The sequence below is a fragment of the Tachyglossus aculeatus genome, chromosome 1 (genome assembly GCF_015852505.1).
Source record: "Tachyglossus aculeatus isolate mTacAcu1 chromosome 1, mTacAcu1.pri, whole genome shotgun sequence".
Lineage (NCBI taxonomy): Eukaryota > Metazoa > Chordata > Mammalia > Monotremata > Tachyglossidae > Tachyglossus > Tachyglossus aculeatus.
Genome location: NC_052066.1, coordinates 93,359,987 through 93,373,508, shown reverse-complemented (window position 1 = coordinate 93,373,508; position 13,522 = coordinate 93,359,987). Strand labels below are relative to the sequence as shown.

Here is a 13,522-nt window from a genome sequence, read left to right as displayed (position 1 = left end):
TGAGGATCTATCCCTGTGTGGGCAATAAAGTCAGATCTGAAAGGGCCTTATTCTTATCTTATCATTAATAAGGCCCAGAAGCATGGTTGGGAATCAGTGCCCTAGACCAATTCTTCATTAGTGGAATCAGTTGGTCAATCAGTGGTGTTTATTGAGTTTCTGCTGCACGGGGAGCACTGTATTAAATACTTGGGAGAGTCAGTAGAGTAAATAGGCAAGATCTCTGTCTACTGAGGGAAACAGCATGGCCTTGTGAAAAGATCATGGGCCTGGAAATCAGAGGACCTGGGTTCTAATCCAAGCTCCACCACTTGTTGTGTGACCTTGAGCAAGTCACTTAACTTTTTTTCTTTATGGTATTTGTTAAGCACTAACTATGTGCCAGGCACTCCTAAGAACTACAGGCTAATCAGGTTGTACACAGTCAATGCCCCACCTGGGGCTCACAATATTAATACTCATTCTACAGATGAGGTATTTGAGGCAGAGAGAAGTGAAGTGACTTGTCCAAGGTCACACAACAGACAAGTGAGTGGGGATTAGAAACCAGGTCCTCTGACTCCCAGGACTGTGGCCTATCCACTAGGCAACGCTACTTCTCCATCTTCGGCTTCTCTAACTTCTGTGTCCTTCAGTTACCTCATCTGTAAAATGGGAATTAAGAGTGTGAGCCCCACATGGGATGTGGACTGTATCCAACATTATATCTACCTCAGTGCTTATTTCAGTATCTGACCCATGGTAAGGATTTAACAGATACCATTAAAAAATATATTGAGGCGCTTCAGATTTCACATTTCACATTTTGTCCATTTCTCGGGCTTTTTAGGAGATGAACATTTTTTCGGTTTTATGAATTTTGTGGAGATAATGGAAACCTACATTTATAATGCTATCAGTTTTATTAATTTTATTCACAAACAATCACTTTTGTACTTTCTGTATTTAATTAGAAACATAGATTTTCCTGCTTCTTCTCAGAACAATTAATGTTTAATGTAATTTATTACCAGTAGTCTACAACACATCAATTGAAAGTAAAACTATGAAATTTCATGATGAGGATATCACGCAGGACAAGGAGGTTTTAAATCAAACCTCTGGAAATCTAATTCAGTCTTGTGTTGAGACTGGGCTGAACTAGGGGTGATGTATGAGAAGTAAGCAAATGATATGGGAATAATTAAATGTTGAAATTATTTTATATTCTTAAGACTTCAAATGGATAGCTAATGTAATTAAGTTTCAGGTTCAATGGCAGAGTACATTGATGAATCATGGCCTTTGCCATACTAGCTCTGTACCTTTATTAGGAGGAGGGTTAAATTTAGAAACTTATTTTGATTTCGTCTTCTGACCATCTCAAATTTTCAGCTCATCAATTTGCCTACACATTCATTGTTGGGTATCTTCAGTATTTAAATTGAAAATGAGCTGCAAATTTAGAATCTGATTTTGATTTAGTCTTCTGACCAGCTCAAATAATCAACTCATTAGTTCACTTGCTCATTAATTGGTGGGTATCTTCAGTATTTAAATTGAAAATGAGCTGCTGGTTACATAGTGTTAGATTCAGTCGATTGGATTAGGTCATTGGTGGCAGAAGATAAACAGAATTGCGATAGTACATTAGCAGTCAAAAATCACGGAACTGAAATGTTGTGCGACTTGTTCAGAGTAATGGAATAAGAAGTAAAAAATAGGATCTTGGCTCCCCCACCCCCACCCCATGAAAATGAAAATAATCTAAATTCATGACAGCTGAAAGAATACAAACTGGCAATCATTATGACCAGGAGATGGAATTATTATTATATCAATAACCCATCTTTTGGTATTCTCAGATTAGTTATCAAAAGGATAGTTTGCTATCGCTTGAATTTTCAAGTTGTTCATGATCAGGAGATTAGAAATAGAATAATCTTAAATTTGAAGCACATAATAGCATGCTTTAAAAAATTCTAATGTAATAAATACCATTGATTGATTGATTTCACTGCCATTCTAATATATGCTAAATTATTTGTGTAACAGTCAAAGCGAAAGAATAGAAAATGACCAGTGGATTGAGATATAGAAAGAATTTAGAAAAAGGTACTGATGTGCATTAATTCACAGTATAATTAAAACCTTGAGTCACAATTTTTGGACAAAAATTGTTTTGGGAGCAAGAATATGCCATAAATAATGAAAAGTAATTTTGCTTTCTGTTTTCACAATCATGTGCCCCTCTATTGTCATAATGGAATATTTGCTTTGTCAAATTAACACGTTTGAATGATTTGGTTTGACTTTGTCTTACATACCATTTTGAATTGAATCAAATTCTATGGGTATATAATCCTTCTTTTTTCTTTGGATGGGAAAATTTTCAGTTAAAGTTGTATTTTTCCCCTGTCGAATGTACTTATCATGAATGGTTTAATTTGACTTTATTGTTGAGGTTATGTCTATTCATTATCCTTCACTGTACATCTGCTGCCTAGCATTGTAAAGATTTATGAGATTAATATCTGCACAGCGATTTATGATATTTAGGAAAGAAGGTGCAGTTGATACTAAGCAACATCATCCACTATAATTTGCCTGTTCCTTGAATTTTAAATCCTGTTCTTTGGCAGAATCAACCCAGTAGCTCCCCATATAGATACAGCTGCATTGTGTCTATTTCCCTGTCACAAATTGCACTTTCAAATAAGTAATTTCCATTTATTCCAGCTTCTTTTTAAGATAACTTAGACAATTGCTCGTGGAAATTAAATTCTAAATCTTCAGCTCAGTACTTCTGACCTCCCTTTAGTGCCATCAGTAGAAGGTCCATGTTGATGGATAGAGTGTCAAACTGACAAAGGCAGGGAGATTTAGAGAGGAAGCTTTAATATAACCTTATATTACTTATATGACCCTGGCAACCAAGCCCACCCCATCTTGGCCTGGACATTTCATCTACAATGCAATGTGTCAACCCCAATATTACATGTCCAGTACAGTGGTACGGTTTGATGGTTTCTAACTTCAGATCTTTGTGCCATGCTGCTTGACATGTGATAAAGTGAACAATTAAAGAATGGGCTAGGTGGAGAGTTTCTTAGGTAATGAAATATTATGAGGTCTCATAATGTTATATAGGGATCATATTATTTGTGGTTGTTGCCTTATAGATTTAAACCTGTCACAGAAATCATCATTAGCTCATGACAAATGTCTTAAGAGTGGTTTAATACTGTGTGTTGGCATGCCTATGTTCTATTTGTGAGAGATAAATCTAGTAACATGCCAGCTGTACTGTGTTCCAGGAGATTTAATTCTCACCCAAATTCCATCTTTCTTTTTAAAGTATGCTTTTTAACTCACCCATAGGTTTAATCCTGCACACCAGTTCTCCTTTTTGCTCTTGCTTCTGAGTCTGGGCATTCTTATCAAGCTCTGATGAGGAGTAACAAAGAGGCAGGTTACCATTTTGAATTTAAAAGGTGACACAAGGGTATTTTTGAGCTAAAGAGAGAATAGGGGATTAAAAGTAGCTTTTTGAGTGATGCAGGCTGTAAAAATGGTGCTCTCTTTTTGGCCATTATTTGACTGGCAACCTGTTTTCCAAAAGAAGTGGTTGTGTCTTGGATAAATGTGTTGTTACGACACGTCTTAACAGTGGAAACATTTGCTTTGGTTGTGAGCATTTGTTTCCCTGAGCAAGCCTTTGTAACTTGGAATCACTTTTTTCAATCGTGGGCTGCAAGAGTGGTTTGATTTGGTCCCTGAAGTTTTGTAAGCATTTTCACGGGCTGGCTTTCATGCACTTTCTTACCTTGGCCAAGATTTACAGGACGGAAGCAGTTCTCATTTCCAAAATAATTTTTGAGTACCCGAATTCTGGGAATTGTTGTGATTGATAGCTGCTGACAGGAGTTAGGGAGCCTGTAATGCTTTCCTCCCACCCCATTGCCAGTCTGCCTTTACTCCTGAGATGGTCACAGGCTTCCATGGGCAGCACCAGGATGGGAGAAGCTTGTTGTGGACAAGGAACATGTCTACCAACTCTGTTATATTTTAATATTGAACTCTCCCAAGTGCTTAGTACGGTGCTTTTCACACAGTCAGCGCTCAATAAATACAAATGATAGATTGATCGATTGATTAAGAACAGGGCTCTCTACAGAGGAGATGTGCTGACATCATCACATCCGGGATGAAATCCGTTGAGGGCCTTGTGTAAAGGCCCACAAAATGATAGTCCTGAAGAGCATGACACGGTGTCCACATATACACTCAGTTTGCCAAAGGGCCTAGAGTTGTCCAGTTTTGATTCAGGTCACAAGATGAGATGAGTTTTTTCCATTAGAAAAATGTTTTCTCTAGATATTTGTCAGCCCCTACAGATGTGCATTCACAAAACTCTAACGCTAAATCTTTGGGTAGTCATATTCTCCTGTATCTGATCCCTGTCCACAAGGAGCTTACAGTTTACAGGGTAAGAGAAATTGAAGTACATTACCGATAGGGGAAATGATAGGGTATCAGGATATGCACGTGAGTGCCATAAGGCTGAGGTTGGGGTGAATATCAAGTGCTTAAAGGATACACCACCAAGATATATGTATTGCAGAGGGGAGAGGGAGTAGGGGAAATGAGGGCTTCATCAGAGAAGGTCTCTTGGAGGATATGTGATTTTAAGATGGCTTTGAAGGTGTGGAGAGAGGTGGCCTGGTGGATATGACGGGGGAGGGATTCCCAGGCCTGAAGGAGGACCCTGGCAAGGGGTTGATGGGGAAATGGACAGGATTGAGGTAGAATGATTAGGTGGTGTTAGAGGAGCAAAATGTGTGGGCTGTGTTGTAGTAGATCAGTGAGGTAGGGGAGAGCTGATTTAATGCCTGTAAGCCGATGGTAAGGAGTCTCTGTTTGATGTGGAGGGCAACCATTGGAAGATTTTGAGAAGTGGGGAGACATGCTGAATGTATTTTTAGGAAAATGATCCAGGCTGCTAAGTGAAGTATTGCCTGGAGAGGGGAGAGGGCGGGAGATCAGGTAGGAGTCAGTAGTCAAGGTGGGATATGCTGAGTGCTTGGGTTAGCGTGGTAACAGTGTGGATGGAGAGGAAAGATTTAAGAAATGGGAGATGAGTTGTTGAAGCAAAATTGGCAAGCCTAGTCTTCCTGAAATTTTGCATAATTTAGTACTCAGCCAATTATAGATGAGCAATGTAGTTACATTAATGTATTGATATTGAATCAGATGCCACAATAGAGTTGTCAAATTGTAGTTTACAGGAAATAAATACCCTCCATCCCCACCTTGAGGTCTTTCCCAGCATCCATCCTCCAACCCTTTTTTGCCCCTCTCATCCTAGTTTTGTAAATTGTTTCTCCATTTCCCTGATATATTTGTGCATCCTTCTATCCCTGCTATCTGTGTTCATGGTAATAAAGTTGAAACCCATGTGTTCTAAAACTGAAACGACCTAAGTGCTATTTGTCCTAATCCAAAGTGTTTTAAATCAAGGCCTACCCCTATTGGAATTTGACAAGTTTTACTATACAGGTAAATTGTTGATGCTCAGATTTTCCTTGAAATTTTTAATATAATTAGTATTTACATTCCTGTTGGAGTGAAAACCTAGACATGGAACCCCATCTGGAACAGGAACAATAATAATAATAATAATAATACTAGTGTTATTTGTTAAGTACTTCCTATGTGCCAAGCGCTGTTCTAAGTGCTGGGATAGATACGAGGTTATCAGGTTGTCCCAGGTGGAGATGAGGTAACCAAGGCACAGAGAAGTTAAGTTACTTGTCCAAAGTCACACAACTGTCAAGTAGTGGAGCCGGGATTAGAACCCACAACCTCTGACTCCCAATCCTGTGCTCTTTCCAGTAAACCACGCTGCTTCTCCATGCCACGCTGTTTCTCTAAAGGAACCATGCCCGACCTGATTATCTTGTATCTACCCCAGCGCTTAGAACAGTGCTTGGGGCATTGTAAGCACTTAACAGTTACCATTATCATCCTGATCATCATTAGGTGCTCAGTGTGCCATATTTGTAACTGTGTTTGGATTTGGAGAGTTAAACTGTGTGTCCCCTAGGAATTGGCAGAGGTGTTTGAAATTAACTATGTCCCTGGTGAAGTCATGCCTGCTAGTGGAACCAGATTATTCTGAAATTTCCGTTGAAAGTTGAAGCGTAACTATAGGCATTATTCAGTTGTCTGATTGGGGAGTTGCAAATTGCATATGCCATCTGGGATTGGTGCAAGTGCAAATAAACCATTCCGGTAGATGGTGGGTTTTCAAACTTTTTTTCCGTCAGAAACTTATAGGACTTCGGAAAGCAATTGAGTCAGGAAGTTATAGTGGACTTGGATGGGTTTTTTATAATCAGCCATCAGTTTTAGAAAACTGAATGAAAATATAACTATTATTAATATGTCAAAATTAGCGAATTTGCCTACATTAGGAATATTCTTTCGCAGATAGTATCAGCATGTAATTTGCATATCAGATTCCCTCTTTAGTTAATAAATGCTTATTGAAGTGAAACAATTGCCTTTTGTCAAGTAAATTAATAGCTGTTTCTGTTAAAATTACCTATGTGTCTTTTGCCAAACAGAACGTTTTCAGTCCTTGAGTAGATAAAACAGCCTCTAATAGTTGTTTTTTTCAAGAAAATAAATAGACCACTATTTAAATAACCAAGGTTGGATCCAATATGGCTCTAATCAAAAATGAAAATGAGAATCAATTCAGTAAAAAATCACTGGTTTACTTAATTTCCACAATTCTCCTTGTGTCTCTTTAATTGGCCAGGTCCAAAACGGTAATTTTAATGAGGTGAATAACGTGAATCATCAGCATAGCACTTGGTCTCTAGAAGGGAGGGTAAAGTGTTCAACCAAGATGCCATTTTAAGATAAGCTGACTGCAACCCTGAGCTAATGACCAGCAAGCAGCAGCTGATGGCCCTGCTTTCATGGGGAAGTGTGGCCTTGAAGTGCATCACGTTGCTTAAATCAAATTGCTTCCTTCTTATTTAATGTTTCTGCGATGGAATCACATTCTCCCTTGAGGTTATAACTTATGTCTGGCCAGCCGTCCTGACAGGCCTGCAGTCCTTACGCCCCCTTCCCGACCTGGGCTTTTTTGCTGGAAAACTGTCCAAGTAAAGGATACTTTTGTTCAATATCTAGCCTGCCTGTGATGTATTTGCTGGCTGAATGGACTAGTTTTAGAGTCCGAGTGAGTGCTGATTTCGGTGGAGAGGCAGGGCTAACACGGCTTGGAAGGAAGTGAATTGGATAGGTCAGGAGACTGTACCATTTGAAATCCACCCCCCTCTCCCTTTCCTTTTTATTCACGTGTCGGATTCAGTGGGCTGTATGTTGTCGGTGCCCAAGGCTAAGCAGGAGGGAAAGCAGCCAGAAAGTGATCTGTAGTTTAAAAGCTTGCCTTTTCTGTAGTCATTCTGCAGGCGCTTGTGCTCGTGTTGGAAGCTGTTTTTAAAACTAACATGGTTTAATCCACTAACTGCATGTTGGGTAAATTCAAAACCCACATGCTCGTCCTCTTGCAGTGGAATAAGTCACATCTGATGGACATTTTCTGTGCTTATAGCATAGTAATGAACGTCTGACAGGCGCGACCTTTCATAAGACAACCCACACTATTGGCTTTCTGCCCAGAATATTGCTGCAACACTATCTGTGATTGGTTATCTCCCTATCATGCATTGCTTCACAAGGGGAAACGGCCCCTTTTTTAATAAATCTACGATGGCTGGCTGCAGTGTGCTCCTCTGTAAGTATTTCGTGTGAAAGAAAGCGACGGACTTGAGTATTGACTAGTCTAGGATCACGTGGCAAGGGTGTAAATGCTGTGGGACATCAGTGAAGTGCTGCTTGGTAAATTTTAACGTATCTGTTTTTTCTACAGGTTGGTACTAAGAAGTGCCTTTCCTGACGTCTCTGCTGCTTGGAACCGCTTCTAGATCAGTTTCTGCTTTTGCCTTGCTTGCTGCCAGCTAGACTGCGACGACAGCACGTCCACCCTCCACCTCTAGCCCAGACACCCCCATTTCTACTTATAATCAAGAGAAAAGCTCTAAGTATCTGGCATTGTCCTAGGCTGCTTTAGTGTAAAAAAAAAAAAAGAAAAAGAAAAGTTTGCTGAAAAAGTAAGATATCTTCTGCCAGAAAAATCAAGGAGGAAAAAAAAAATCATTTCTCGATTGTTGCTCTAAACTGCTGCATCTGTCTATGCCAAACTAATCAATACCAATTGCACCACAAAACCCGATTGCAAATTCAGCTGTGAGGAGATTACCTTTCAGACAACTTTACTGAAAGCAGCTTGGAAATTCTGTGTCAAAGGGTCTGCCACGTTTTCATGCTTGCATTTTGGGCTCCAAATTGGCACTGGGAATGGGTTTCTGAGAGCACAAGGCTGATTCCCAGGCCCACTTTTAAACGTTCAGTCTACTTATGATCCTAGCGTTCCTCTGAGTACCCAAACCTCTTTCGATTAACAGTTTCATGCTGTGCATTTCTAGTGGGAGATCATTTCCTTGATATCGACAACACCATTTTACGTGTTCCTGTAAAGCAGGGAGCTGGGGAAGAGCAGTTTTGGAGGTGACTATTTCACCATTTCCAGTCTATCAGTTTGGCTTTTTTGGGGGGTTTGTTTGTTTCACTGAAATTTTAACTACCTGTAAAATCTAAACATGGCTGTTAGTGTCACACCGATTCGGGACACAAAATGGCTAACGCTGGAAGTGTGTAGAGAGTTCCAAAGAGGGACTTGCTCACGACCAGACACGGAATGTAAATTTGCACATCCATCGAAAAGCTGCCAAGTTGAAAATGGACGAGTAATCGCCTGCTTTGATTCATTGAAAGTGAGTAACTGTTCTATTTTTTAAGGATAAGCATTAATTGAATGAAGGAATTATAAACAGAAACCACAGAGCCTGGGAATCCTGGCAAGCTGTCTGTGTTAGTATTTTAGATATATGGTATCTCTTTTTATTGCTGGTTTTGTGGTTTGTTTTCTTTTCCAGGGAAGGGGTGGAAAAACGGATTAAAAGCAAGAGTTCAGGCTGACATGTTTTTGTGGTTACTTTTTATCAGTTTTTTTTTAACTCCAGACTACCACCTGGAGCAAAAAAGTAGCAAAGCATATTTTACTTAGAGCCTAGTCAGTGTATAAATATGTGTGTGTGGGGGGTGGTGGTGTGTGTGTGTGTGTGTGTGTGTGTGTGTGTGTCTGTGTGTGTGAGTGTGAGAGAGAGAGAGAGAGTTTTTCCCCTATCCGTGCTAATTGGTTGACATGTATTGTGACCCACCTCTACATGGGCACACAGACTGATTGGAGAATAGAAACAGACTATTTTTATAAATGATGGAGCAGATGCCTCCGTTATGTTTACCAGAATGGATTGCAACCGTCGGAGGTTAGTGATTTGAGCTGAGAGATAGCATTTCCTTTACAGGTTAAAGCTCGTTCTAGAAAGAACACTAACAATTACAGTCCTTTGGCCTTTGTGATTTCCACCTTTCTTTCTTTCTTTCTTTGAAGTCCAGAGTGCTGTGGAGGTAGAAGCCAATATATTTCTCAGGAAATGTAATAGTAAGGTATTTGTGTAAATGCATGAATTACAAACTTGGGTAAATTTCATGAATTTGGAGGAATATTGAATCAGTAAAGCAATCATATTTGTTTTTAGCTTCCAGATTCCTTATCTAAGTAGCTTAGAGTTCTTTTTTTGGTGAATGTCATCATTTCTGCTTCAAAAGGCACAGAATCAGAACCCAATGTCAAAAAGTACTATCTTCAGTGCAGAATTCCCAGTCAGACGACCGTGTCATCTGATGCCCAGGCGAGTAGTCTGTCGGGAAATGGGTCTTCGCAAGCCCGAGCTGTGTCCTGACGTAACGTATAGTATAAAGCTTCCTACAGCTTACAGTGTGCTGCCATAGTACATTTTTCTTTCTACAATATCATTTTCTTATTTGCCCATTCCATACCTTGGAGTCAGTTTGCTCTTTTTTTTTTCACTTTTGGTCATTAAAGTTTTTTTAAAAAACATTGCCACACAAATCATTTCAAAATGATAATAGTACCAATATTGGCTCTGTTTTAATAAATAAATGGCTGGGATTCTGGTGTATGAGTTTTCTGCAGCAGCATATTTACCTGTGCTACTGCCTGGCAAACTTTAGCATTACTCTGGGGATTTCCCATCTACAGTGTCTGCATAGGGTGAGGAAGAAGGAACCGTTGAAAATGAGCAGTCAATGTTAGTTTAAATTCAGACACATCTCCGCCTGCTCCCTGAACCTTCCATCTCAGCTAATCCACTCACACCCTTCCTATCTCCCCTAACGTGTGCATGTACAATAGAAAAACTCAAGGCAGTTCCTCTGGAAAGTATTCCCCTTATCCATCTGGGGAAATTTTAGAGGCTAAACTTTAACATTTCCCTTGGACTTATTTCTTATCCTCCACAAAATGCAATTTCTCGGCCTGCAGGTAAATGCAGGTGGAAAACTATCTAGGGAAGTCATTGTGCATGTGGTCGCCTAGGCACAAGTGTAATCAGTCACTGGCCCCTTCAAAGTAGGAGACAAAGTGAGGTGCAGGGATCCAGCTATGCCCACAGGGAACCCATTTTGACCCAATTATTTGTGCGTAGCTGTGTTCTCGTCCTGACAGACCATCCAGCCTGCCCATGTGCTGGACACACCAAAGGCCACCTTTAAATTTGGCTGGTGCAGAGTGTGTTTTCGCACCAGAACAGTTGTCTTCACAATCCTCAGCTACCACAAGAACCTTTTAAGATTCAGATGTTATTTTTTCAACTCTCCTCCCATCCATCCCCTCACATTATTTTTAATCAGCCAGGTGCTTATAACTACAAAACTGTCTCCAATTGAGTAATGTGGTAGAGGTGCATGTTGTCCAGGCAGTGTTCTTAACAAGTACTGAGATAAGGTATTGAGGGGTTTCCAGAGACTTTTTTTTTCTTACTTTGTGATTCTAGGTTTCTGTGCGTGAAAATGTGACATTATTAATATGGATAATCATGCCCGCAGTACCCTGGATTAAACAGCATCTTTCTTCCCCAAGCACAAACCTTCTCATATCTATTTTCTCATTTTTAACTTTACAAGCTCTCTATTTGGTTAGAAGGGGTAGGTGTTATTTATAGCATTAAGTAACTTCCATTTTCCTTCCGTTTTATTTTTTTTAAGTTTTCAGAATAGAAATGAGCATTTATTTAATGTCATTTAAAATTTTCCATAGTTCTGTCTGCTAGTTAGAAAAAAACCCCACCAAACATCTACCAAAAGTGTAGCTCGTGTTCCCTTTAACAGCTGACTGGAAACCATAGAAGGAAAACTTTAAAAAAAAGGCTTTGGACACCCGGACGTTTCTTTTATGTACACAGCATTACCGATATTATAACGGTGAACATACCCTTTGTTTCTAAATAGGCCAGTAGTCTACTTTAAAAGCCCCATAGCTAGGTTGTCTGCAGCTTTGCGACTAAAACTGCAAATCAGACTTTACAACAATTAGGAATCATGACTCATTTGTTAGAAACCAGGGGAATTTTGGAGAGTTATGAAGTTTCCTCCATGTCAGTAATGAATAGATCATTCATGCAGTCAGAAGGAATTTTGAAAACCTGTTATATGCTGACTAGTCAGTTAAAAGGTGCGCCAGCTACTGCAGAATGCTGGAACCTTGCCTTTTCTGTGCACTTGAGCATGAAATGGATGATGTCTGTGTCATCTGCTATTTTTAGAACATCAGCGAGGCACACCAAATACTTTTGCCGGGTTCCCTGTGTAATGGTAGCACCTACCAGCCGTGCTGTTTCAGACTTTGACCATTCTCCCTGGGCCCTGTGTAAAATAGAATAGACCCCCCGCTCTGGCTGGAAGAGGAGAATTTGTTTCACTGGAAGTGAGTGGGTGAGAGGTTCTGGAAAGTGCCTGTTTATTAACTGAAAACAATTGGCCCATTGCGTCTAGCAGGAAGAAAATTGGGTGCTGATATTTTAGTTTAATAGGTAGATTTTAAGGTCAGCGAAGAAGAATACAAAAGTACAGATGGGAATTGCAGTTTATTAGCTCTCAAGAATGTATGTCACATTAAAAAGGAGAAAATCATTAAGATGAGTATATGATAATGAGGAATCAGCCAGCACTTGATAAATAGACATCAGAAACAGAGGGATAGCAAAATAATAGTACAGTGCTCTGCACACAGTAAGCACTCAATAAATAGATTGATTGAATGAATGAATGAATGAATGAAATGGTCTGGTTTTCATTGTTTTTCAGTAAGGGCTTTAATTTTTACAGTAAGAGCCTTAATTTGCTTCCCATCTCAATCTTACTGCATGCTGTCTGACAATTAAAGTGCCTTCAAATGACATATTGTACATATTAAGTATTCAAATGAATCAGCCCTTTTGAAAATGTGCTTTATGATGAAGAAGGGTGCTTTTATCATTGTTGGTGAAGGAAGAACAGAAAGAAAGGTAATCTGAGCTGCCCATAAATAACAAAATTCCACAATGTGATCAGATTCATCAGTGAAGACAAGTAAATGACAATATTCAAACTTCAAGTTACTTGTTTTGCCTGAAATTATCCAGTTGTAGGATTATGCTGTTTTTGTTATCTGAGTGAAATTGTATTAGGCGTATTTTGACTTTGAGAGGTTTGTGTCCTTGTAGATCAGGATTCTTTTTTACAATGTCATCACCTTAAAACATGTGTGTCTGGGTGTTTTTTTTTTTTTCCTGCAGCATGCTTTGCAGGTTCTGGGTTGGATGCTGCGATCTTTATTTTTAACATCATAGGGGCTTTTCAGGATACCTGTTACCATTACCTGTATCTGCAAATTCCAAACGCATTTCATCTTACTGGGTTATCACTTATCCTAAATTGTCCCTTCCTTTTCAAGCCATAGAGCAAAGAAGTGAGTTATTGGGTTTGAAAGAGTAGCAACACAGTGTACTGTAAATACAGATTTTGTGGTCACTGGAACAAACTCGATCCGTTGAATAATTGGATTGAGAATTACCAGTCACAACAGTGCTCTGCACATAGTAAGTGCTTAATAAATGCCATTATTATTATTATTATTAAGACAATTGAATTTTGAAGCTGATGTACTGGGGGTGGAAAAAAACCCCTGAAACCAAACGTGGTGTAGGAAAGGGGAGTCTTTTCTCTTCATTACTTAAAAAGAGCATAGATGTTGTCAACCAGCATGTTTTCAATTTTTAGACCATTTGTACTTTATTCCTCTTGTCTTCAGTAGTTTCTTTTAAAAAGAATCAGTCAATCGTATTTATTGATTGCTTACCTTGTGCAGAGCACTGTACTAATTGCTTGGGAGAGTACAGTATAATAGATGGTAGAATGGAAAATTTTAAATAATGAAATCTGTGTACCCCTGGAACAAAATGCATGTCTTACCAGACAAACTAAGCAATGCAGTAGGTTGTGA

At 39.3% G+C, this 13,522-nt stretch overlaps 1 protein-coding gene across 16 annotated transcripts in view; it reads left to right on the top strand.

Moving 5' to 3' along the window:
• The window catches only part of MBNL1 (muscleblind like splicing regulator 1), a 305,447-nt gene that overhangs the window by 91,296 nt on the left and 200,629 nt on the right, over positions 1-13,522 (top strand). For 13 of the 16 annotated variants that reach the window (XM_038758800.1, XM_038758858.1, XM_038759517.1 and 10 more), the window contains exon 2: positions 7,928-8,891. The exons of 1 other annotated variant lie outside the window; for it this stretch is intronic. In XM_038758800.1, the coding sequence (XP_038614728.1) occupies positions 8,718-8,891 (174 nt within the window). In that variant the 5' untranslated portion in view covers positions 7,928-8,717. Of the gene's footprint in view, positions 1-7,571; positions 7,793-7,927; positions 8,892-13,522 lie in introns of those variants that run through there. 2 more of the 16 variants (XM_038758729.1, XM_038759914.1) reach the window with 2 other exon arrangements.